A 24,753-nucleotide genomic window follows, 5' to 3' on the forward strand; every position below is an offset into this window, starting at 1 on the left:
TCAATACTTAATACATATTGGTGTATTTACTTTCATACCGAAATGCCCTGCAGAAAATGAGAAACGACGCGTGTATTAAACTGCGTGACGAACATTGAACAGTTGGTGATCACCTCAAGTATCGACGATCTTTGACTCACAACGTCTTGACGTGTCATCGCGGGCAGTGAGGGAAGTTTCCGATCTTGAAATCTTTAGTTTTAAACAGGCTAAATCTCCTTTGGTATCATTTGTTGGTGAGGAATCATGTCCCCGCTGCAGTTTATCGGCAGGTCAACATGCAGTGGAGAAGACACATCACTGGCCTCGCTTTTAGTATCGTTTTCGTTGTATCATATTTCACGAATAAGGTGAGTGTGAGACGATGTGGCGTTAATAATAATAATAATAATAATAATAATAATAATAATAATAATAATAATAATAATACATTAGATTTGTATAGCGCTTTTCTAGAAACTCAAAGACGCTTAATTAAGTCCAAATAAAAACTACATTATTTCTCAGCTGAGTTTAAAAGAACAATACTATGTGACTTTTATCCATCTATTTCATTCACAACCAGTACACTAGATACATTTATGTTGCTGAATACAAGCGATTATTGTAAATTTAACGTGTAGAGAACGTGACTTATTCCTGTGAAATATTATTATATAATAATATTGTGGCAATGTAACCCTCATCATCAGTAATAACCATAAAGTGAACATCATTTATGACCCTTCTGTAAATGGCTGTTACAAATAAGACATGGACGTGACACATCAAAGCAACTAACTAACGTTAACTAATAACTATGAACCCACACTAATCTCTTATTTTGGTGGAAAACATATGCAGGAAATGAAGTTGTAAAAATGACACGTTGTAGGATCGACAACATGCAGAACCGAAGAGTGAATCCCACCAACGATATATATTCAGAGTTGTGTTATAGCATTTGCAGATACTTATGGACACACTAAATTGGCAGAATTATGAAGGAGGTTTGGTGGCAGTGGTGGAGCGTGCCCTGGTGTCACAATGATACGTTGTTAAAGTTACCACACTGGTTTCCTTTTGATAAACCCTTGACCTGAATTATATCTCTCTTTTTTTTCAGTTCGTCCTGTCAGTGTTAAAATTCACATATCCAACCTTATTTCAAGGGTGAGTTGTAGCTGAATGCAAATACTTTATGTGGAACCTCTTCATGTTTTATCTTTTCATGCTGATTGCAAAGTGTGCATGCACTTAAAAAGTGTAACAAATAATGTAACTTGTCAAAATGCCAAATGTTAGCATTTTAAAATTCTTAAAAATGTGTAAAAAAAATGCTTGTATAATTTAAATCTGCATCTTGAGTAAAATGGCCTAAACATGAATAAATAAATAAAACCAGCTGTGTATGATTTTCAGATGGCAAACATTTATCGGGGCTGTCCTGCTTTTACTCTCCGGCAAGTTTGGATGGGTGGAAATGAGCCGCATCACCGGGTACTTTTTAAAGGATTCATACTTCAGCGTTTTATAGCGACTGCCAATGAGCACATGTTTCAATAAGAGCGTGATATGTTACAGATCAGCAGCTCTTTCCTGGCTTCCAGGCTCTCTCCTGTTTGTGGGAAACATATACGCTGGTTCCAGGGCCTTATCACGCATAGTATGTCACATAACCTACCACATGTAGATGTATCTTTTCAATTATACTCGATTGTTGCCTCAGCATATGCATGTGGGAGATATCTGAAATCCTTTTCTTTCTCTGTCCAGGACATTCCTTTTTTCTTCACTCTTCAGAACTCCTCCCATGTAGTTACTTACATAATCTTGAAGGTTGTCCACAGAGAGGTAAGTGGCGAAGGGGAATATATACTATTATGTGCTGTACACTACTTCCCTTTTTACTCCCACGTCCTATTGATTGGAAGAAAATTAAGCTCAAAGGCGGCAAACCCACCACTGCTTTAAGACCTTGGCCACACGCTCTATATTGTCCAAGCTAGAAGCAACTCAATAGACTTTATTGGCATGAATGTAACAGGGACAGAGGGTGTGTGTGTGTGTGTGTGCTGTTGGCTTGTGTGTATTATCACCACTATGACATATCTTACTCTGTGATATGTGCATTGATCTCTTTTTATCGACAGAAGACACAATGGCTGACATTTATCAGGTTTGTGTTTTCCTCTTTTTTCTTCAATCGAGCAGTAGAGCGGTAAGTTGTATACTGGAATACAACTGTTTTTCATATGGAGAGTACACAAGGGTTAAGGACATGGGATAACATAATCGTAATAATACTGGTGGTGATGTTTATGGAGGTAATACATAAACCTGAAAGGCAATTTTCTAGTTCTGGATGAATAATCTTTAAATGTACTTCTTCTTGTAGTGTTTGCTTCATGCTGCTCTCAGCCATCAACCTCCCCCTCTATGATCCTCAGGTAATAATTCTTTATCGTCACATGGTGGGTGTATTATTAGAACATTATAATGTCTACATTGGAGGAAGAATACAAGTGTTTGTGGGTCTTATGCTACAACAAATCTACTGTTTGCTCATTTTGCAGTTTGACTTCAGTGGTTACCTTTGGGCTGTTGGTCATCTGCTCTGTGTTGGTAAGTCTAACGTACAGAGATGCTTCACTGTCAACTGTAATTTCCCAGGAGTTACATAAACAGAAGAATAGCAGCCCAAGGTTTGAGCCTTGCGGGACACCACAGATAATTGAAAGAATCGTAATAATCCATAGAAGCCGAGAGTGAAAGAATATCATGTAATCTTTCAGGTGCATACAGAGTGTTTCAAGTTCACTACAAATCCAGTAATTTGAGGTAAGTGGAAGCACAACAATGTGTAATTGAAGAAAACATATTAACACTTTGCTTGAAAGTGATTCTGATTTGTGCTTCATCTAACACGACATGCTGTTTGTCAGCTTGAGTTTTTAACCCCTCAGCTGATGGAAGTGCTTTACTGTTTCACATGTATTCACACACACTTCAACGTTCACTCAACACTCCTGTGTTTTCATTGCAGTGACCTTGAACAACAGTGCATTAACTACTTGTTCAGGTAAGAATGAATCGGGACATAAGCCGGTGAAATTTAAGGAGAAAAGGTCTTAAAATTCAACTTTTTGAAAACAATTATTTCTGACTCCATAGCTGTAGACCTATATTCATTTAATGATTTACTTAAGATCTTAATATATCTAAGACACCATTAAGATCAATCATAAGAGTGGAGCTTCAGGTACGATCAGTAACTAACAGCTTGTCCTGTCTTAACATAACAGTGTTCTGCTGTTGGCCATCGCCGCTCACCCAACAGGTATGAATGACTGAGCAGATGTTGCATATTTCTTATGTTGGTAAATGTTAAGATAGAAATAGCAAAAACCCAAAGTAGATTATGTTTCTAGAATTGTTACGTTATTACTGTATTGCTTGGTAGAGCGAAGAATACGATATCTACATTTGTGCAGAGCGAACAGATCTTTGTCCCTCTGTAGGAGACCTCATGGCTGCCATGCAGTTCCCCTCCCTTCAGTCCCACACCTTTCACTGTGGCTGCTGTGCCAGGTGAGAGCGTTGACTGCATGGACAGTGTTGTTGTAACCACTGTATATTATAGAGCTGTCATTGTGAACATCAGCTGAGCCAAATAATCTAGCTAGTGTGTGAGACGCTAGTATAGAATATATTACTGTGTCAAAACAGAACATGCTTTAGGTGCCAGTTTCCAGTTGACACAGAGCCCAGACTGTCAACCTTGTGGGAGAAGTGCACAACAACATGACAAGTATTTATAACATGTGGCTGCCTACAGATACGGTTATAAGTAGATCTGGGTTAGCAAGTCCTGCTCTAAATCTACAAAGTACTTCCATCAGCCATTACCCTTTAAACATTTTCATTTATGTTAGATATTCCTACACCTCTTTTCAAATGATGTGTATAAACATATTTTGGAGCATAACTGACCTCGGTCTCACTTCACAGTGCTCTGCTGGGTTTCTTGTTGCTGTTGGCCACAGTCAAACTAAAGAGCGGGTTGTCCCTCGAGCACTTTGAGGTCTGGATCTTCTTGTCTAAGGTGATTATATATCATATTTCTTTACTTTGTTCCCCCTCCAATTAAGGTTAAATAGTATCGTATGGTTGCATTGGTAGACTGGTACACTTCACAGCATCATAATTCACACCGTGAAATGCATACAGATTATTTTGCTCCTCTTTCCTTCCAGATCACTGCCATGTCCCTCTCCCCGTTTGTTTTCTACATGGACATTAATGCTCCATCTCTTATTTGGTAAGCTCCTCACCTGCTTATTTTAAATACTGAAATGTGCAGATGGGTTATAATGAAACCATTAATACATTATTTTGCTGTTTGGTTACAGTGTGGTCGTCAGTCACGCTGGAGAAGCCCTGCTGGTGTATTCTCAGAGAGACTCTCAGTTGTAGCTCAACTCTCCAGATTAACCAACAAACTCTTTTCTAGAACATGTATACTATTTTTGCACATTATTTTTGTAATTTCTTATCTATGCGCTGACAATCTGCAGACCAAATAAATGATCTTTGAGTACATATATTGTCCTTGCTGTGTGCTCTAATTTAGCAAACGGTGACGTCTGTGATCCCATTAGATCACAGAGAATGAAGAGCTGCAGCTTGTTGAGGAGAAGCAAAGCGGATCACTCCATATACATATAGTCATTTTTATTTATCTCAATGTACCCAAAGCATACTCACTCACCATCTAGAAAATCTAGCAAAAACACAAGCCAGTAAAACATTCTTAATAAGACGACGCCTCCTCCTATAAAGAAAAACATGCTTTTCTTTTTTAGCTCTCTTGCTGGCTTTGCTTCTGGGAGAATAAAGCATTATATGGTTGTCTTCTCCGAGTACGAGCCTGGGGATCCTTCTCTTCCCTGATATAACCTATAAAAAGGAAATGATGTCTCAGAAATGTATTTTATTATGGGATGCTTTAACATTGGAGAAATTGTAAGAATTACATTTCATTGATCGCTGCAGGGAAATATGTTGAATATTCTGCAAAGGCTCCAACCACCACTGGAGAGTTGGACTAAAAAGCAAAAATTGTTGAATTACCTCTTTCGATGCATGTTTGAGTTGATGGGAATCCAACTTCCCAGAAGTTTTCAGGAGTACAAGGAGGAATGTACAGAAATCGGTGCCTTGAGCATGCAGACAGCTTCTTCTCCTTTTCGTCTTCAGGGAGATGGGCGTAATACTGTTGGAAATTAACATCTTTAAAATAGGATCAGTGATAAAACATGTTAGTGTTTCTCAGCTGACGATCAAAATACTTACAATTTCACATTCCTTGCAGGTCGTGCCCTTCAGTTTTCTTCTCTCGTCTTTCTTGCGAACCACAGCCATGTGTGCAAATGTTGGCCGTCTAAAGATTGTGGGGAATTGACAACGTCTGTTAGACTGGAATCTATCTTATGAAGTCTGCACATTTCTGCATAAAACACCCCAAAGACAACAACATTGAACCTCGTGACTGTAAGGCTGGTGGAGTGTTTCTTACTGTGCTTTGTGCCTGTTACTTTGGCTCATAGTGTTTTCATGAGGATCTTGGGGAAAAAACCATGAACACAAAGTCAAATTTAAGAACTGGCATTCAATGTCAAACAGAAATACTGGTCAAATCATATGATGACAAACACGTTTTCTCCAAATCTAAAAGCCTACCATCATTCTCCTCTTCTTCTCCTGCTTCTCCTTCATCCCCAGCACCACAGGGCTGGCTCTGGCCTACGTGTGAATTGTTAAAAGACTTGTATTCTCCGTAAGCTGTCGTGTCAAACATCATATCCAAACTGTCGTTTGCCTTCCCGCCTAGTCCTGGAAAAGCAGACAGATATGTTATTAATATTTTCATTACAGTACATTTGACAAAATGCTATTAATTGCTGCAGATGAGACCTGTCAGCTGTCAATCAAAATATTTCAGTAAGTATTATAAAAGTTATGGTTTGTATTCACCAGACACACTGTTCCTTTTGTCCTGGACCTTTTCTCCCCAACACTGGAGTAAACTGTGACTGACCCAAGTGCGGTCGGTGTCTGCCAAATCTCCAGGGCACTCCTCTTCTTCTTCTTCTTCTTCTTCTTCTTCTTCTGCTGCTGCTGCTGCTGCTTCTTCTTCCTCCTTTTGCTAGAATATAAGACACCGATAAGACGCTCTCCAACTGGCCTGATATTTGCTAAATGAAACTACAAGTTAAAAAAAGGATCAAGTTGAATGAACACCTGACGAACAACAATAAAGAGCTTTTCTAAATGTTTGAATGCATTTCAGTTCAGAGCGATAGAGATGTTTAAGCCGCAGTGAAACAGTGGTGTTTTTAAAAATGCTAAATGCCAACAAATATGGATTGAAGCAAAAATATTTTGTTAGACATATTGTGAATTATGGAAATGATTTATAAATGTGGACTTTACAACACTCTGGAGCAGCCACCAGTGAAATCTATTTCTACAAATAGTATAATACTTATATTATTAGTGCAGCTGAATCTTTATCTGGAACTGTGCAGAAATACCGGGTTCAACATCATGAATAGGGTTAAAAAAGAAGCTGCGCAGCGTTCGTTAAATAGACTGACTGCATGGCACAGGAACCCAGTGACTGTTGGTCATGTGACTGTACCTCGTCTCCTCTCCCCTCACTGTCATACATGGACAGAGCGAGCGCAGGGTCAATGCTCCACATGGGCTCCATATTAGGCTTCCTTTCAGCTGGGAAAGCAGAAAGAGTTCGCAAGGTCACATTCAATTATACTGATTATGAAGAAATACCTGAAATTGTACAACATTCAGCCTAAAATCAGAAAAAAATAAAAAGATATGCACTGCAAAGGACACAACAGTCTGCCAGCAGGAGACCAACCATCTTTGCCTTCATGTTGTTTATGTGTGGCATTCAGATCCTTGTTTGCTTCTCCTTTAACATTTGGCTTTTTGAAAGCAGGACTTAAACAGGAAACATTTGGCCTTTGGTTGGAAGTCCCATGGTGTGCTGACTGAACCTGTTAAATATTAAAAGAATCACATGAAATGTTAACCATATGAAGGACATGTACAGTATATCTCAAAAGTGAGTACACCCTTTAGATTTTTGCAAATATTCCGTTATATCCTTTCAGGGGATAACATTATCCTACTGAAACTTTGATATAACTTAAAGTAGTCAGTGTGCTGCTTGAATAACAGTATAGATTTATTGTCCTTTGAAAATTACTCAGTACACAGCTGTTAATGTCTAAACAGCTGGCAACAAAAGTGAGTACACCCCATAGTGAACATGTCCTAATTGTGCCCAATGATGTTGTTTTCCCGCCCTGGTGTCATGTGACTCGTTAGTGTTACAAGGATTCAGGTGTAAATGATAAGCAGGGCTGTTAAATTTGGTGTTTTGGGCACAATTCTCTCTGAATGCTGGACAACATGGCACCTCATGGCAAGGAACTCTCTGAGCGGCTGAAAAAAAGGATTATTGCGCTTCACAAAGATGGCCTTGGCTATAAGAAGATTGCCAACACCATGAAAATGAGTTGCAGCACAGTGGCTAAGATCATACAGCGGTTTTCCAGGACAGGTTCCACTCGGAACAGGCCTCGCCAGGGTCGACCAAAGAAGTTGAGTCCACGTGCTCAGCGTCATATCCAGAGGTTGGTTTCCAAAAATAGACGTGCGAGTGCTTCCAGCATTGCTGCAGAGGTTGCAGAAGTGGGATGTCAGCCTGTCAGTGCCCAGACCATACGCCGCACACTGCATCAAATCGGTTTGTATGGACGTCGCCCCAGACAGAAGCCCCTTCTGAAACCGATGCATAAGAAAGCCCTGCAAACAGTTTGCTGAAGACAATGAATCCAAGAACATGAGTTACTGGAACCATGTCCTGTGGTCTGATGAGACCAAAATAAACCTGTTTGGGTCAGATGGTGTCCGGCGTGTGTGGCGGCACCCTGGTGAGGAGTACCAAGACAAATGTGTTTTGCCTACAGTCAAGCATGGTGGTGGCAGCATCATGGTCTGGGGCTGCATGAGTGCTGCCGGCACTGGGGAGCTGCATTTCATTGAGGGACACATGAATTCCAATATATACTGTGACATCCTGCAGCAGAGCATGATCCCCTCTCTTCGGAAACTGGGCCGTAGGGCAGTTTTCCAACATGATAATGACCCTAAACACACCTCCAAGATGACAACGGCCTTGCTGAAGAAGCTGAAGGTTAAGGTGATGGACTGGCCAAGTATGTCTCCAGACCTAAACCCAATTGAGCACATGTGGGGCATCCTCAAGAGGAAGGTGGAGGAGTGCAAGGTGTCCAACATCCGTGCGCTCCGTGATGTCGTCGTGGAGGAGTGGAAGAAGATTCCAGAAGCAACCTGTGCAGCTCTGGTGAATTCCATGCCCAGGAGGGTTAAAGCAGTGCTAGATAACAATGGTGGTCACACAAAATATTGACACTTTGGGCACAATTTAGGACATGTTCACTATGGGGTGTACTCACTTTTGTTGCCAGCTGTTTAGACATTAACAGCTGTGTACTGAGTAATTTTCAAAGGACAATAAATCTATACTGTTATTCAAGCAGCACACTGACTACTTTAAGTTATATCAAAGTTTCAGTAGGATAATGTTATCCCCTGAAAGGATATAACAGAATATTTGCAAAAATCTAAAGGGTGTACTCACTTTTGAGATATACTGTATATATATCGTACTTATATTGCTTCTACTGTATGCACTGGAAGCAGGGACACTAGATTCGGTATGAAAATATTGCTACAATTCGCCTTGATATCCGACATGCTGCTTTCCCCAACACACTAATTCATACAACCCTTTCGGAGACATCTCTAACCTTGCTGTCCAGCAGCCCCTGCTTGAAGCTTTGAATGCTTAAAGGTGTGGAGGTTTGTTTGATGAGTTTATGTTGTACGTGTTTGCCACCATTCTGTTTGTTCGCCCCGTCCTGGATTCCTTGTTTGTCCTCCTCTTGCACCTCCGGCTCACTTTCCTCCTTCTTCCGTTTTGGTTTATTAATGGAACCGTCCTCCGAAAACCTTTTGACACCGTGGAGAAGTGACGGAGACCTTTCTGTGGTCGAGTCTGGACTGTGGAGCAGCGTGGAAGAAAGTGAGGAGCGGTGAGGTCTTAAGGCAGGAAAACAAACGAGTTTGAGTTATTGAAATGTTTTTTGCATGAATAAAGAACAAAATGATCTCAAAGATAATCAGGAAACTGCTAAACATGAGGAATTTAAATAACTCCTCAAAGCACGGTGGCATAGTACTGTAGTTTATTTTTATTTTTTAACAGCAGTCCATGTGGTGCTTAAAGATAATTCATGGGAGGTGAAGGGGTGGGGCTTAGCAGCCTGCCACAGTATCTTTTTCACAAGCCAAAGTTGCCAAAGTCTGAATTTACAACTCATGATACTGTCATGAAAGTCGGCAAATTAATGTGTCCCAACTTACTTTAAATGAACGCCATACTTCCAGGGAGGTTTTGAGCTGCTTTGCTGGCCTGCGGTTTTCTCATGTTTCTGAGAAAAGGTAACAAGCAACGAAATGAGAGACAATCCACACAGTGAATGTTCTGCAAAATCTCTTCCGTACAGACGTTACACCGGTATGAAGCCAACCTACCGTGTGAGGCTTGTAAATAAGTTCAAGGCCGCAGGTTTCGGCTATCGCTTCTTCCAGATTTAAATTCACATCATCTGAAATGAGCCAGAGACCCGACCACACTTTTACACATCTCCCAGTACTGATCATCAACTTTGCACACGGCGACTGAAAACATGTCAATGTTCTAAAAACTTAAAATCATGTCAGACAAGATTTTAGAAAACTGCAAAAAGTATGATGTCTACTATCCCTGCCAATCTACATATGATGCCCCACCGTGTGAATTAGGCTGATATGTGTGTGTGTGTGTGTTTGTGTAGATAAATATTGCCTGGTGCTAATCTAGGACGAGTACCAGACAGGAAGGAAATAAATATGGTTTCAATAAGTCTTCCTGTTTTTATATTTCTCAATTCTAAAATAATGATGATATAATAGGAGTACAGTGGATGAAGTCATACTTGAAATTTGGGATGCGTCCAATTCACACGTGTTGGGTACAAGCACTTGTGCTCTTCCAGGATCTGTTGTAGCGTCAACAGGCTCCTTATCCAGTACTTTAAAAAAAGAACAACACACGTTAGAAGACAAGTGATTCAGATAACAGAAATTACATTACAAAAGTCTGAAAGTTACTTTAAAGCAGACTGACCGCTGAAGAGGGAATAGTTCAACTGTGGTAGAGGCATCTCTGCATAGCGAACATGCGTCAGCTTATCTATATTCTTTCGTTTCTTCAGTTTGTTTGCCACAGGCAGGGAGCTTGGTAGGATTGGTGAGTCTGGGATGATGCCTTCTTCTTGTTCCGGGGATGACGCCTGGTGGGGCTTGTATCTGATTAAAAAACAACAACACCTGTAATGTTTAACTGGGAACTGAAACTTAACTGTAAATGCTTATTCCTGTCCTCCTGTGGACGACTCTTGAAACCTGACTTGCAATTAAAGCAGAAGTTAAACCACTATGATGTAATCTGGCAGCACGACCTACAGTATTTATAGCTATATCTTGGGCAACTTTTACAGAAAAACAGCTGATAAAATATATATTTCATGTATTTCATTTCATTATTATTCTTTATTTATTTAAACAATTACACATTTACTATGTCAAAGATAATATGTTGACAAAACATGACTGTACGTAACACACGAAACAACTTACCGAGACATCTTTAATTTTTGCAGTTCAGCATTTAGTTTTCGGTTTTCATCCTCGAGGTTGTTTCTTTCATTCTCTGGAGAACAAATGACACAAAAATGTTTCAGACGCGCTACGTCGCAATTAATAACACTATGCTCTTTTCATGCCAGTAGCCATATGCTGTGGTACAATGGTATAGTCAATATAAACCCATAATATACAGCGCGACATGCCTTGGTTTCTCATGAACACACACAGGCTTGTCTAAATGCAAAAAAAGACTGTCATGAGTCTGCAGCGACAATAGCAGCTCTGTGGTGCTGTATTTAGGCACTAGCATGCTAACATTTGCTATTTCTCCATCTGACTGGAATAATAACAAAAATTAGTAAACTCACTCAGTTTGGCGATGAGGCGCAAATTCTGATCCTGGTTATTTTTTAGGTTCTCCTCTAAGATGGCACATCGATCACACTCTCCTGCACGGACCCTGGAAACAGTGAAAAAGTTGCTGATCTTTGTTCATCTTGTTTTTAACAAAGTTAACCTGTTGTGGAGGACTTTACCTTTCCTCCAGGAGACTGATAGCATCCTGCAAGGTTTTGTTTTGCTCCTTTAGCTGCTGGGTGCGATTGTGAAACACCTCAAGTCTCTGAGCATCTCTGAAGTAAACAAATGCAATTACAGGAAGCTAATGGAGACAAGACTATATTCAAAGTCAACATTGACAAATTATTTTCTAAACCCAGGTTCACAACTACTTATGTTATAAATTAGTGACACAATATACTCACAAGTAGCGCTCCTTTTTCAACTTGCTCACTTTTGACTCCAGTTCTAAAAACAGTAACAAATGAAAACAGTGTGAAACACAATGCATAAAAACCCAAATACATTTTATTTTAGTATCGGTTTTCGGTATAACCTACATGAAAGACTGAGGAAATGTACTTTATGTCTACACACAAAACATCATGGTTGAGTTACCTTGAAATGCATTCTGGTGGCACTCTCTGAGCTGCCTCCATAAGTCTTCAAAGAGGTCAGATGGTGCTCCGCTGCTCTGTCCTGAGCTGCTCATCCTCCATTCACTACTAAAACACACACAGCCCTCCTATTACCTGCCAACACCAACGTTACCTAGAAAGAAACATCTTTATCTCATATTTCTGTATTCAGTTATGATTCAATACACGAACATATTGGTCTCTTAACGTTAAATACTAACTTTACTACAGCAGGCTACAAGATCAGCTTTACGTCAATCCTGTCAATCCAGCTACATCGGTTTATATTGAACATTAACAATATTTTGGCCAATATCCTTCATACTCCTTTTCCTTCTTTGTGTCCTTGGTATCCCACATTTTCACCTCTCTTGTATTATAAAGATAAGTGCATTACAATATATGTAGAAAAGATGTAGCTACACAATATAGCTAGTTATAGCAATAATATAGTTAATATAGTTATAGCAATAATATAGTTAGCTAACGTTAGCGTTAAATGATCGGAGGCTCGCTACAGTTCACACTCCCTTTTGATATATCTTGAAACAGACAACACGTTCATACTATCCTTAACGTTAAACGCACCACACACAACAAAACAGTGCATTATTTATATTGCTCTACTATTAAAGTAGTAGGCTTTAATTGACGCCAACCACTTTGCTTGACTGTAAACAGCACAGCACAAACGTTCGTAAAATAACATTAAATGACACAATAATTACTGCTGCAGTCTTTCAAAACGAACACGACTTACATAAATATGTCCAAGTAAAACGAATATGTTTGTAGGGGATGATATTGTTAAACTAACACGTTAATGTATGTTGGTTCGTGCAGTACTCCCATGTTGGGAACTACAAAACAATCCAAATTCGCGCGCCGAACTGCATGCTGGGAAGTCTTCTTCTTCTTCTTCTTCTTTTGATAATCTTAAAATTTCGACACCCTCTCCTGTTCAAACCAGTTCAAGACTGCTATTATTCCAACTATAGATAGTGATTCTAATCAATTAGATATATTTTAATGTATATAATATAGACTATAATATATAGTATGTAGAGCTGATTCTGTAATAGCAGTTTAACGCACAGTAGCGCATCGAGGGTGTGTGTCGTTAGACGGCCAGGATTACAGTGCTCACATTTTAATTGGCTAACAATATAGCCTACAGTTTGGAGAATAAGGTTGTGTAATTATACTAATGTGGGGGAAAAAAATCCTCAATACACAACCTTTCATGGTAGTCAAGTTCTTAATACTATGTGACTATCTGCCAGCCAGGTCCTGTTTAGGGCCAAGAAGTAGGCTACACAATGACAGAAAGGGAAACAAAGATTATTCTTATAATTGTTTTATTTTTGGTCTTTCTTTAGAATACAAAACAAGAACCAAAATCACAAAAATAACATTTACAAAACAGATTATTTAACTGAGGTGACCGAGGCAACATAGAAAAGCATGTCTGAAACAGTGATATTGGCGGGTTAGCCTGGAACCTTGAGGTAAAACAGCAAGCAATGTAAAAGGTCAGATATCTTTACCGTTTTGAATTAGTGCCTTCAGGAGTGCTATTCACAAATGAAGTTTAACAATATCATGTTTTCCTAACATGTCCACAGTTAGCAGTGATTTAATGATGTAGTGCTTCAGACCTACCTAAGAACAAATTGATTATTGTGAGATGTAGGTCGAATATTCTAGGCGCGTTGCAATATATGGCACCATTTTTAATGGTTTCTATTTTAATCTTCTTTCTCTCACACTCTCTCTCACTCACACACACACACACACACACAGACCTCCTACTCATCCACTCTCTTAACTCTTAAATGGGTGCAAATTAATTCCAACAACTTCCTCTACATGTTCCTCACCAAGAGTGCTTCTGGCTAAAATAAGTGAATAGTTTTAACATTGATATCACCCCAAAAAAAGCAGGAAACAAACGTTGCTTCGCACTTTTGGAAAAGTTGATACTCTTTTCCTGAAGTTTAGACAGAGCAGGAAAATAAAACACTCAGAATGATTGAGATTGTGACTGACGGCCATTCCAACACCTAAAAGTCCCATCTTTTCCTAAAATACAAAAATGGTAAGACGAAATGCATACACTGCATCACTGAGAAATAATAAAAACCTAGCTTTATTTACCAAAACACATAGCAGTGAAAATAGTACAGTTTGGTCTGCACTTGTTTGTGCAGGTATGTTTTTGCATGAATAAACATTTCTTGTCTGTTCTTCTTTCACATGTAAGACATGGTCACTGGTGATTCAGCATTGCAGATTATTACTTTTTTTTTTTCTATTTCCTTTGGATGTGTGCCTTTTGTTGATTTTGCATCTGTCACAGCAGGTAGATTGCGCTAGCATTACTTCATATATCTATGTATACACATGCATTCAACATCATATATATCCCCCAAATTGAAAGAAAAAAAAAGAACAAACAATTCCAAACTCCCTTTTCACCACTTAAGAGTTTAAGCTATAAAAACCTGCATGACGGTCCACAAAAGAAGTTTGCATGGAGGCATTGCTGTTTGATGTGAGATATGCAGCAGGTTGTAGAGGTGCTGGCGCTGGGGTGTGACATGGAATGCAGCCTTATTCCATTGAGAGGGGTCATGGGGATGGGCCTATTCTTCACCCCCGCCTATCCAAATGGGCCTCTTTCTATGTATTTGGGTTTTAGATTCACATTATGCTGGAAGAAGAGTAACTGGTTGCAGACACTGGCAGGGCAGGTCTTCACCAATAGCAAAAAACACTGGCGTAGAGTGTGAATGCATATCTATTAACTTCTGACCTGCAAAGGGAACAAAACGTAGAAATATAAACTTTGAAAGTTAAGGTTTCAGAGTACAAAATAAAGTGAGAAGGGTGACATGTTTATATAAATCAAATGTTAATGGCATGCACAAATCGTGAACCCACATCAGGCTGATATGCAGCCTGCAAATACCAAAACATCTTACTCACGCGTCCCTCTCTTCACCACTGTGGGGGCACATAGCTATAGCCGGGTGTCCCAGGGGGCCGGTATGTGGGCATCGTGACTTGGTGGGGGGCAACAGACGCTGGTGATTGAGTTGTCAACAAAGTTCCTGAGAAGCAAAGTGACGAGAAAATGAACACAAGTGCAAAAGTATGATATAATATACACTTTAACAACAAAGAATGGGGCCCAGATTTAGTGAGGTTGTAAAAGCAAACTGGCCATTAATACTTTAATCACAAAAAGTTAGAACTTCAAATTAGCGTCTCTACAAAATACATATACTGATAAAAAATAAATAAAAATAGGAACCGATTACAGAAGGGTCGATTTTACGGGTCTGGTCTGGTGTACGTGCTTAAACCGGTTTGATTTTATGCAAACCGGCTGAATTGGCATTTTTAATTAAAACACGTGGCAAATAAAAAAAGAAGCCGACACCAGCAATCTGTGTCCGACAGCGTTATTGCGCTTAATTATGCATTATTGCATTAGTAATAAGCAATATGAAATCTAACTAGTGGCTGACAGGCCGTCCGTAATTCTGCCTACTGCCAAGCCGAGACTGCTGATCAAATGACCGTACTGTGGGAGGGGAAAGATGCACATGTTGTGTTTGTTTACTAGAAAGGTAATATTATTTTGGGGTGATGAGAAGAGACATGGCGTAGTAAGTCTCAAAGAAAACTAAAGCCCCGGGCTGCTGCATCCATCTTGCATCATCACTTTAAAAAACAGACGAGCCGATGTGTGAACACTGCAGAAAAAAAAAAGGCCTGGGCAGCAGCTGAATCAAGTGAGACACCTTGTGGTAAAATTGGTCCTGTCCAGTCTTTGGCTGAATATTAAAGTAGTATGAAAAGGTTTACCCCGTCCTAACACTAAAAAAATGATGCTCACCAGCTGACATGGCCATGGTGGTGCCGGCTACCATCCCCATGGCAACACTGTTGTGGCGTTGAGGAGCCATGTGCGGAGCATACATGGCTGCGTGCATCCCATTGGGCTGGACCACTGTAGTGTGATGGATAACATGAGGTGGAGCAGCATACAGCGGCTGTGTGTAGTAAGTTCCTTGTTGTTGTGAAGGTATTAGAGCCTGAATCACAGAAGAACAAAACAACATGTTACAGTTCAAACATTAAACTAAAAGAGGAGTTCAAATTAAGTGAATCCTGATAGATAAATCAATCAATATCAATAAAGAAACCGTTATGTCGTCAAAGTTTGAAATTTGGACCTTGGATTTGATAGCCAATCTGAGTAATACTTTAAAATCTTGTTCAACAACACAAATGCACTGACCTGTGCATAGGGGTTTTGTTGGGGGTAGGTGCCCCTGACCGGGTAAACAGCAGCAGGGTAGGGGTTGGGTGAGGAGGAGTATGGTGGGACAGTCCCAGTGTTGGGAGAGCAGGACATCTTGAAAGGAGTGCCCGGAGCATAGCCTGGGTGAGAGGATAACACTTTAAGTTAGTGCAGATATTTATTCAATGTACAATCACTTTCAGTCAGTGGTGTGGAGGAAGAAACTGCAGACTGAAACATTGACCTACATACAGCGTGTTGAAACCCTTGCTCCAGCACTGACTTGTAAAATCTCTATTTGATAATGTCATACACAGTGCAATAAAACATTCTTACCACTGGGGAAGGCTGCGTTAGCTCCTGCATAGATATTGGGATTGTATGCTGGAGCATGTGCTGCATAGCCAACAGGAAATCCAGCTACAATGACAAAGAAAGAGAACACAAATTAATCATTTAAAAGTCTCTTTATTTCAGGAAATAATGTAGTTAGGATGCGTTTTCACGATTACATACACCACATGAAATTACCTGGGTAGCCCATACCCTTAGTATTGGTAAAGGGAACCCCTGTTGCTGCAGGGTTGTAAACCGGATTCATTATGGATACCTAAATCACAGATGCTGCAATGAAAGAAGCAAAGAACATGTGAATTCCACAGCATTTAATTAACAATAAATACAATTAATGGAAAGGTCATCTGGGTAAATCTAGTACAGATGGACGAGTTAACCGACAACTGTCCACCTGCCAGTTCAAAAAGCATCCGAAAAAACTGTATATTCTGCAATTAAAACAGAGCAAAACATGCTGAAGTGTAGACGATTCCCTGATGCTGCTGATGGATAACCGTGCCAAGTGACTGGTCAATATAAGGATATTGACAAATAATGCATCATGGCAACACTTAGGACATACATACAAGTCTTGACATGTCAGCAACTAGAATGATTAAAGGCAACAACATTTGTATTGGGGATATGATATTATCTGGAGAACAGTGAGCTGCTGGTGGCCTATATTAGATGACCTTGCCAGGTCATAGTCACAACAGATTTCTTTATCTTTCAAATGCTGTCCACACATACTCATAAATGGAATTCCAGTTTTTGTGGGAGTTGTTTTAAAAAAATATGCTCAATTTAACATTGTGTCGTACAATACTTCTGCACTTCTTAAAATGTCGGTACTTGTCTTAACTAAGTATGAGCATTCCATCCCATAAACATCTTACCTTTTGTGTTTTTCCACTTAACTTTCATTGTAATTTACCTCCAACTGTAAGTTTGTACCAGGATCTATAATGAAAAGCTGAAATATACCCCCTACAACATGCTTTTAAAAACATTTCTTAAAACACAATCTTATACATTTATTCATTCATATTACATATTTGAGTTGCAGTAGTTCTAAAACGTCTATTACCAGCCTTGACTTACACAGGATGCCGTTTGTCGAAAAAGAAATATACGTGGGTACACACATTTCTCTGTGATGCCCTCTAGCGATAGTCCAAATACCATTACATCATTTTACAAGTCTGCTGATCAAAGGACAATTCCATCAGTGAAGGAAACGCACTAATGTAATACTTCACGATAAGGAGGTAAAGCAGAAACAAGGACACCACCGTGTGTAGTGAGGAGAATATTAGCACATTGTGCAGATACGGAGAGAGCACACATCTATTTTATAGTCTGCCTTTTTATGGAAATGACACGGGGAAATAAAACCTGACAGTATTTAACAAACCTTTATCATCTCATTTAAAAATGTATTTAGAATACATCCAAAACGGTGAACAGCTATAAGTCATCTATATTAAAGATTGTAGTAGGGATCCTTTTCTTCCACCAAAAAAAAATGCAGTCGCCATTAGCGAGTGTGACGCAATTCACTAAATTGATCATTTTTATTTGTACAAAGCTCTGCTTGGTGGTTTGCATGTACGGTTTTTCCAGTAGGCCTTGATTATAACGATGTGTTCATGCGTTTCCAGGTGACGTTAGACATGTTGCCTGCAAAAAATAAAGATGGCAACCTTTCAGTAGAAGAATTTCGAAAGGTGAACGTAGCGGGGCTTTGTTATCATTAGCTAGCTTAGCTCACCGGACTTATTAGCGACACAACCCGCCGTTAGCTAAACATTGACATTGCAGGTTGGTTCTGATGTATAGACTAACCTGCTAATCACCTGTCTGGCCGCGCAAAACCACCGGACTGTCCCCGGACAGCAGCCAGATGAGGGCAGCTTGTCAACAGGCCGCAGAGCCCACAGGAGGCAGACAGCCACACAGCTGTGTTCCGCAGTAACGCATGTCCCAACACTACAATAACGCGCACATCTCTTTATCTAGACAATAACCAACAAAGACTTACTGTTAACTGTTCTGACCGTCAGTTTGTCCTCTTCTTTATCCTTCTGGTGTAAAATGTATTTACGCTTGCTGGTGTTTTGCTCCCAGATGCTTTGCTGAACTCTTTTGAGCATCAACGTCACTTCCGTGTAGTGTCACGTGGTCTGTAAATATTTCTTGAATTTAAAACATCTTCGCTTTATCAGATAACCAATTGTATTCTAGTAATGTGTATTATTTTCGTCATTACACATTAATCCATTTTCCCCCAAAATGTTCTTCAATGCCAGCACAATCTTTAAAACGATTATGAATCCAAATAAAATGACGTAACCACGGACAGATACAATTGTGTATTAACAATGCAGTTATTATTTAGTAGGATTCCTTTACGCTGTTTTGTTTGCCATACAGCCGCTACACGTTGACATTGCAACAATATAACGTCCAAAATATATAATTGTAACATTGTTGCAATTCTTCGTGAGCTCATTATTATGTCTACTCTACGGTCCTTGCAGGCTATAAAATATATTTAATTTTGGCAAGGGCTTCCCTTGCTCTGACACCTTATCAATACTGGACTTAGCCGATTTTATGTACCACTTAAGGTAAACTGCACTTCTACTAAATAATTTCCATGTTTCTTTAACGGCATTACAATAAATGTATTTGCTCTTCAAGGACCTTGACGCATCGTTTCCATTCAGCCATTGAACTGAGAAGAGTAGGGTCCATACTGTTGTAGTTTCAGTGCGACCTATACGTGATTTTATAGGTAAAATGTTGCAATTCAACTTATATTAAGAATCATTCTGCAGTGTAAGGTGAAACTATTTGGTCGACTGGTGTCGTCGGTAAAGAGCAGGGGTATAATGTCTGGAGCGGCCGGTGGAGGAGGAGGCTCCTCCTGTCAGGGCGCAGCAGCGGCAGCCAGTTGCAGCTCCGCCGGCTCTCCCTACTCTGCTGCAACCGGAGGAAGCGCAGGGGTGGCCGGGAGATTACCAGCCCGGGTCCTGGAGCATGTTTTCTCGTATTTGGAGATGACCGATTTGATGCGTTGTGCATTGGTTTGCTGGCATTGGAACAATATCCTAGCGGATGAAAACAGCGAGGTGTGGCGCAGCCTCTCCAACCGGTCTTTGAGCGATGAAGCTATGCGTTCTGACATCCTGTGCAACCTGCCCACCTACAAGGGGAAAGTAGGTTTACCAATACACTGCTGTTTTCTCGGGTTGGGAGAACCGTGATTAATGACAAACTCAATTTAAAAAAGCTGCCTGTTTAGTGATACCTTTGCTGTAAAAGCCTTCACGTAATGTGGCTGATAATGTGGTAAATTGCACGGTCCTCAGGATAAATCCATAACATAGCCTACAATAGTGTATGCCGAAAGATCCTAGTAAACAAGTCACATTCTTATATTAATAAGTAAAGTAACGTACAAAGTGAAAGTGTATGTTTGCAGAAACCCCAATTTAAATAGGCAGATTCTTAAATGGGGTTTGGTGTAAGGATTAACAGGCTAAATCATGCATTTCTTTTCATTCGCTCACATCAGGGCATGGAACCCTATTTTATCACAGGGCCCAATAGTGAGGTTGCTGTTATTGTTTATTAGTCTATCGCATAACTCTGTGCACCCTATGCAAGGACAATATAGCCCCACTGAAAGGGAAACCTATTTTTAGAACAGTCTCTGACTGTCTGTAGGGACAAAATGTGTTATGAAATTATTGCTCATTTTCAATGGGACGCTTTGGAACTTCCTCAAGCAACCATGGAGGTCCCTAGACTTCATTTTGAGAAGCACTGATCCAGCTATACATCACATGCCATGTACTAAAATCCAAAACAAAAAGTGAAAAATTGTAGTAATTCTATTTTATTTTTGTTTTATTCTATACATCTCTTAAATTTACACTAGAGTCTTTCATTGGAACATATTGATTAATTTATCTCAAATTGTAATAGCAGCCACAATCATTAACTTATAAAACTAATTGTGGAAAAACCTTACAGAAGCTTTGAACTTTGACATTCTGTCCTGCAAGGTAGAAAAGTCCATTACCACCTTGTTTATACAAGTATCTCTGAATATGATATGTTTGCCAGATCTTTAGAGGTTACCAACAGATACAAGAGGGCTTTCCTTTTTAACTGTTGTATCGAACACTTCCCAAATATGAAGTTATAAAGTATGTTTATGTTTTTTAACATGTTTGCAACACTATAATACATTTAACAACAGGATCTTTGCTACCTTGCTGTCCACTAGCAGTTGACTGTCCAATCTTCCTCTACAGCTCAAGGCCTTCCAACATGCTCTCAGCTCCCACGACTGCTCCCGCAATGTTTATGTGAAGAAGAACGGCTTCACGCTGCACCGTAACCCTATTGCCCAGAGCACGGATGGTGCACGTGGCAAGATTGGCTTTTTGGAAGGGAGGCACGCCTGGGAGATCTGGTGGGAAGGCCCTCTTGGCACCGTGGCAGTGATAGGGCTCGCAACGAAGCGGGCGTCCATGCAGTGCCAGGGCTACGTGGCCCTGCTGGGCAGTGATGACCAGAGCTGGGGTTGGAACCTGGTCGACAACAACCTGCTTCATAATGGGGAGGTCAATGGAAATTTTCCCCAGTGTAACAATGCACCAAAATATCAGGTAATAGCTGGAGCCTTTACCCTAATCAGATTTTAGATGATCTAAAAATAATGTGTGGAATTAATTACTTTTTTAATCCAGCAATGTGAAATTGTGTTTGTCTACAGATTGGGGAGAGAATACGAGTGATCCTAGACATGGATGACAAGACGTTAGCCTTCGAGAGGGGTTTTGAGTTTCTTGGAATAGCGTTTCGTGGACTGCCCAAAGCCTGCCTGTTTCCCGCTGTCTCTGCAGTGTACGGCAACACTGAAGTCACCATGGTGTACCTGGGAAGACCTCTAGATGGCTAGAAGCAAAGTAACCTGTGCCATCATTAAAACTAACAGGCCACTGGCGAGTGCAGGACTTTTTCTGTCAACCGACTGGCGACTTTGTTTTTTGCATCGTTTCGAAAGGTTTTGGAGTCCAAGGGGTCATGTTCCTTCCAAGCTGAATAACTATTCACATACACAAAGAGAACTGTTGGCATTTCTACTACAGCTCAACATAAGGAGTCAGTTTTTGGAATGGACAAACTACAGGGAAATGGATTGTGTGGGAACTGTCATAAACATATTTCTGTATCAATGTGGATGTGTCCACTTTTACAGTTTAGCTGCTGGACTGTTTTATTTACAGGATAGGGGAACATTATTTAATTTTGTGCGATTATGGCTAACAGTGCTGGACATTTACTTGAGATTTTATGTCTGCTTAAATGAGGCCAAAACTATTCTAAACTGGCAAATACTTTAGACAATATTTTAACAAGTGACACAGCAGTTGTTGTCAATGGCTATCTGTTGTATGAGTTTATGGAACCAGCTCATCATGGATTTACAGTTAAGCTATAATCGATAACTGGATTATAATAGTTATATGCCAAATCAATGTGACCTGATGTTATATTTTGCTGTAGGCAAACAGAGGACATGCGGACCAACTGTCATGCATGTGCATGGATACTGGCGTATGGACTATAACATCTGACCTTTTTAATATACCTATCCCATAATGGTGGAAACTATACCTGTATCATGTTAATGTGTGTCCTTTTTAATGTGCTACCGTAGTATTACACACTATTTATTTCTTGGTTTTATCCATGGTACTATAGATACTGTATGGTAATAAAGCCTGAGAATAAAGTCCACATTGGTGCCACTCTTAGAATAAAGATGTTTTGATGTCTACTTATGCACGCCTGTCCAATTACACTACATGTTTCTAACCCATGTTATATTAACCAGCCAAATTCTTTTTTATTTTTAGAGGCTCTAAATATAAGGCTGCAGGATTAGTTGTACGTTTAAATAAATCTCAGGATTATATAGATGCTTAAAAAGTCTAAATGCTGCATATTGTTGCTGTGACAACTATGTATATCTTATCATTTATTACATAAACATAAGTGTTAACTTCAAGGTGAGAACGTGGCTGTTTTTCACAGGACAGCAATATGATATGCATGTCCGGTAACTGCAGTAGTTATTGGTCTGTGCATGATCAAAATACACATTATCCAATATTATTTTAACCGTGCATCATGCGGACCGTTAATGCTAATGTGGTATAAATGAATTGCACAATAACATAGGCAGTTCATACACCACACAGAGGGACTGTGCATTCAGCTCTTACTGTAAGTGTCGAACTTCATGTATTCACTATGTTTGGATCAGCGCTTTACAGAATAATTATTTGTGCTCAGAAGTCACCTTTCCCTGGTTTCAAAATGGAAACATACCGCAGTTATGGCTTCAAGCTATCAAGGGCACAATAATACAATCTTGATGCAGATGGTATTTCTTTTTTTGAGAGAACAAGAGGTTATAAGGTTAAATATTATTTTTTAGCTTTACAGTCACAACAACCTGAATCAAGAGATTAACCTTCCTGCTAATAGTATCTAAGTGTTCTAATTTTTTTAAGTTACCTTTTGGCTCCATTCATACTAGGAAATGTCAGTGCATATTTATTAACAATGTACAGGCCTATTTGTGCACACATTTGTTTTAAATCTACTGTAAATACACATCATTAGCCACACTATCCACATGGCTCAAGAAATGGCAACTTTGGTGATCCCTGACATTTTCTAGCGCCTTCATGACATCATGACACAGATTTCTATCACATTTTGTACAGATGTCTCATATCTCATATCGCAATAATCATTTGCCCTATAAATTAGTTTATGACCAAATACTTTCAAAACCATCAGCCTCAGCTCTACTACGTGTTTAATGCTAATTAGCAAACGTTAGCATGCTAACCAACAAACTAAGAGAGGGAACGTGGTAAACATTACCTGCCAAATATCAGCTCGTTATTCATTGTGAGCATGTTAGCATGCTGTTAGCATTTAGCTCAAAGCACGACAGTCCCTAAAAACAACCTCACAGAGCTGCTAGCATGACTGTGACTCAGTCTTGTTTATCTAGAGTCAATCACATAAGGCTATACAGTAGTGAGTCACATTGAATTTAATACCATTTAGCCATATGTAATATTTTAGATAGAAGGCTGACAATCATTTCAAGGCAAAACAAGAGGCCTGATTGTATCATACACACATGTAGTGCAGGGTAGTCTCTACGCAGGTATACGGAGTATAGGCTACCTACGCCTTTTTCATATGCCGTTGCATTTACCCGCTTCTAAATGTTAACACTTTTTAAGTTGTTAAATTTCCATTTGTGGATGGACTAAGGAATAAGGAGTAGTTCAATCTAAATGCATACTTATGTAGTTATGTATTATGTCTCTCCCCTTATAGTCTATGGGCCAGTATTAATTGCAAAATCTGCACCTCTTCTGTGGCTAATGTTGATTTCATAAAGACCCTTACTCACTGAACAACTCACTAAACCTGACAATGTGCAATTACTACTGGCCCATTTTTTGTGAACTTTAATATGCAAGAGTAGTCTGACATGTCACTGTTTATAACACCGGGTATTTATCCTTTGCTGGACAGTCCACTCTAAAACAATTATTATATACAATATTAGCGCATAAATTAAGAGTATACCCAACGATCCAGGCACCACTGCATACACACTACAAATCTGTATATAATTACAGGAAATGGCTCCCAAATGTTCAACAATATATTCCAAAAACTGGGCAGAATAACTCCTCATCAACACTAACTGAAAGTTTAAGTTGAAAGTATGACCTAAAAATAACCTGAATCAACACCATCGCCTAAAACACTTTTAGTTTCACAAACATTTAGGTTTTAAACAACACATTCAGCTCAGTTAACTTAAAGTAATGTTTCACAGTGCCTCAATGTACAGTACATTCAGACAAATTATACTTTTTTACTCAGGGAAAGATCCTCCAGTGCACACGAAGAGATGCATTTTACATTGCATGCAGCAGCTGCAACAGCAGATTGTTTTGATACAGAACATCACTATGACTCATAAATTTGGATTAACAGACACAAATGAAGTGCACCACCTGCAGAAGCTCAACCTTCATCAACAGGAAATAAAAGGAAACAACATCACAGCACTGGACACACTGTTCTGCTCCAGTGTAATGTCAGAGGATTACCACTTTAATAAATGATTGATCGAATACAGTGTGTTCTGCCAATACTAAG

The 24,753-nt window shown here is 39.6% G+C and overlaps 4 protein-coding genes across 12 annotated transcripts; 2 read left to right on the plus strand and 2 right to left on the minus strand.

Annotated features, from left to right (window-relative positions):
* The first annotated feature begins 155 nt into the window (after nucleotides 1-155).
* Nucleotides 156-5,406, plus strand: tmem241 (transmembrane protein 241). Of its 3 annotated transcripts, none has more exons than XR_003834193.1 (15): nucleotides 156-350; nucleotides 1,106-1,152; nucleotides 1,402-1,479; nucleotides 1,564-1,645; nucleotides 1,756-1,833; nucleotides 2,133-2,158; nucleotides 2,378-2,429; nucleotides 2,556-2,604; nucleotides 2,775-2,820; nucleotides 3,026-3,061; nucleotides 3,285-3,319; nucleotides 3,443-3,570; nucleotides 3,991-4,084; nucleotides 4,236-4,300; nucleotides 5,354-5,406. XR_003834193.1 is itself a non-coding variant. In XM_029457421.1 (15 exons), the coding sequence occupies exons 1-15, from the start codon at nucleotides 279-281 to the stop codon at nucleotides 4,453-4,455; spliced, it is 894 nt and encodes a 297-aa protein (XP_029313281.1). In that variant the 5' UTR covers nucleotides 156-278; the 3' UTR covers nucleotides 4,456-4,583. The 3 variants fall into 3 exon arrangements, 1 of the variants encoding a protein (XP_029313281.1); XR_003834192.1 differs by lacking the exon at nucleotides 5,354-5,406 and adding an exon at nucleotides 4,392-4,468; XM_029457421.1 differs by lacking the exon at nucleotides 5,354-5,406 and adding an exon at nucleotides 4,392-4,583 and having other exon boundaries at nucleotides 3,501-3,570.
* rbbp8 (retinoblastoma binding protein 8) lies at nucleotides 4,699-12,736 on the minus strand. Of its 5 annotated transcripts, none has more exons than XM_029457418.1 (19): nucleotides 12,583-12,736; nucleotides 11,803-11,906; nucleotides 11,610-11,652; nucleotides 11,382-11,477; nucleotides 11,214-11,305; nucleotides 10,837-10,909; nucleotides 10,325-10,506; nucleotides 10,134-10,229; nucleotides 9,691-9,764; nucleotides 9,520-9,587; nucleotides 8,904-9,195; nucleotides 6,923-7,061; nucleotides 6,683-6,771; nucleotides 6,016-6,187; nucleotides 5,722-5,874; nucleotides 5,558-5,603; nucleotides 5,335-5,422; nucleotides 5,113-5,254; nucleotides 4,699-4,938 (listed from the first exon to the last, which is right to left on the minus strand). In XM_029457418.1, exons 2-19 carry the CDS (start codon nucleotides 11,894-11,896, stop codon nucleotides 4,841-4,843), a joined length of 2,037 nt encoding a protein of 678 aa, XP_029313278.1. In that variant the 5' UTR covers nucleotides 11,897-11,906; nucleotides 12,583-12,736; the 3' UTR covers nucleotides 4,699-4,840. The 5 variants fall into 5 exon arrangements, with proteins under 5 accessions (XP_029313278.1, XP_029313280.1, XP_029313275.1 ...); XM_029457420.1 differs by having other exon boundaries at nucleotides 8,904-9,156; nucleotides 11,803-11,909; XM_029457415.1 differs by having other exon boundaries at nucleotides 11,803-11,909.
* Nucleotides 12,737-13,163: 427 nt separating this feature from the next.
* fam168b (family with sequence similarity 168 member B) lies at nucleotides 13,164-18,671 on the minus strand. Of its 3 annotated transcripts, none has more exons than XM_029457670.1 (7): nucleotides 18,515-18,671; nucleotides 16,651-16,758; nucleotides 16,471-16,554; nucleotides 16,132-16,274; nucleotides 15,727-15,925; nucleotides 14,807-14,935; nucleotides 13,164-14,637 (listed from the first exon to the last, which is right to left on the minus strand). In XM_029457670.1, the coding sequence occupies exons 2-6, from the start codon at nucleotides 16,733-16,735 to the stop codon at nucleotides 14,823-14,825; spliced, it is 624 nt and encodes a 207-aa protein (XP_029313530.1). In that variant the 5' UTR covers nucleotides 16,736-16,758; nucleotides 18,515-18,671; the 3' UTR covers nucleotides 13,164-14,637; nucleotides 14,807-14,822. The 3 variants fall into 3 exon arrangements, with proteins under 3 accessions (XP_029313530.1, XP_029313531.1, XP_029313529.1); XM_029457671.1 differs by having other exon boundaries at nucleotides 14,811-14,935; nucleotides 16,666-16,758; nucleotides 18,515-18,670; XM_029457669.1 differs by having other exon boundaries at nucleotides 14,811-14,935; nucleotides 18,515-18,670.
* A 510-nt stretch (nucleotides 18,672-19,181) lies between these two features.
* Nucleotides 19,182-22,330, plus strand: fbxo45 (F-box protein 45). The gene is made up of 3 exons (XM_029457668.1): nucleotides 19,182-19,694; nucleotides 20,799-21,155; nucleotides 21,263-22,330. The coding sequence occupies exons 1-3, from the start codon at nucleotides 19,368-19,370 to the stop codon at nucleotides 21,446-21,448; spliced, it is 870 nt and encodes a 289-aa protein (XP_029313528.1). The 5' UTR covers nucleotides 19,182-19,367; the 3' UTR covers nucleotides 21,449-22,330.
* The last annotated feature ends 2,423 nt before the right edge of the window (nucleotides 22,331-24,753 follow it).

This window comes from Cottoperca gobio, chromosome 20 (assembly GCF_900634415.1).
Source record: "Cottoperca gobio chromosome 20, fCotGob3.1, whole genome shotgun sequence".
In the NCBI taxonomy this organism is placed as follows: domain Eukaryota; kingdom Metazoa; phylum Chordata; class Actinopteri; order Perciformes; family Bovichtidae; genus Cottoperca; species Cottoperca gobio.

What these genes read in the sequence shown, in the direction of transcription:
- tmem241 (XM_029457421.1), top strand. Translation starts at nt 279, where the DNA reads ATGCAGTGGAGAAGACACATCACTGGCCTCGCTTTTAGTATCGTTTTC. An exon ending in TATCCAACCTTATTTCAAGG is followed by an intron (nt 1,153 to 1,401) that starts GTGAGTTGTAGC and finishes TATGATTTTCAG; the next exon opens with ATGGCAAACATTTATCGGGG. An exon ending in TGGTCATCTGCTCTGTGTTG is followed by an intron (nt 2,605 to 2,774) that starts GTAAGTCTAACG and finishes GTAATCTTTCAG; the next exon opens with GTGCATACAGAGTGTTTCAA.
- rbbp8 (XM_029457418.1), bottom strand. Translation starts at nt 11,896, where the DNA reads ATGAGCAGCTCAGGACAGAGCAGCGGAGCACCATCTGACCTCTTTGAA. An exon ending in GCGCCTCATCGCCAAACTGA is followed by an intron (nt 10,910 to 11,213) that starts GTGAGTTTACTA and finishes TTTGTTCTCCAG; the next exon opens with AGAATGAAAGAAACAACCTC. An exon ending in TTATTTACAAGCCTCACACG is followed by an intron (nt 9,588 to 9,690) that starts GTAGGTTGGCTT and finishes ACCTTTTCTCAG; the next exon opens with AAACATGAGAAAACCGCAGG.
- fam168b (XM_029457670.1), bottom strand. Translation starts at nt 16,735, where the DNA reads ATGAATCCGGTTTACAACCCTGCAGCAACAGGGGTTCCCTTTACCAAT. An exon ending in CCCAGGTAATTTCATGTGGT is followed by an intron (nt 16,555 to 16,650) that starts GTATGTAATCGT and finishes TTGTCATTGTAG; the next exon opens with CTGGATTTCCTGTTGGCTAT. An exon ending in AACAAAACCCCTATGCACAG is followed by an intron (nt 15,926 to 16,131) that starts GTCAGTGCATTT and finishes TCTGTGATTCAG; the next exon opens with GCTCTAATACCTTCACAACA.
- fbxo45 (XM_029457668.1), top strand. Translation starts at nt 19,368, where the DNA reads ATGTCTGGAGCGGCCGGTGGAGGAGGAGGCTCCTCCTGTCAGGGCGCA. An exon ending in TGCCCACCTACAAGGGGAAA is followed by an intron (nt 19,695 to 20,798) that starts GTAGGTTTACCA and finishes CTTCCTCTACAG; the next exon opens with CTCAAGGCCTTCCAACATGC. An exon ending in ACAATGCACCAAAATATCAG is followed by an intron (nt 21,156 to 21,262) that starts GTAATAGCTGGA and finishes GTTTGTCTACAG; the next exon opens with ATTGGGGAGAGAATACGAGT.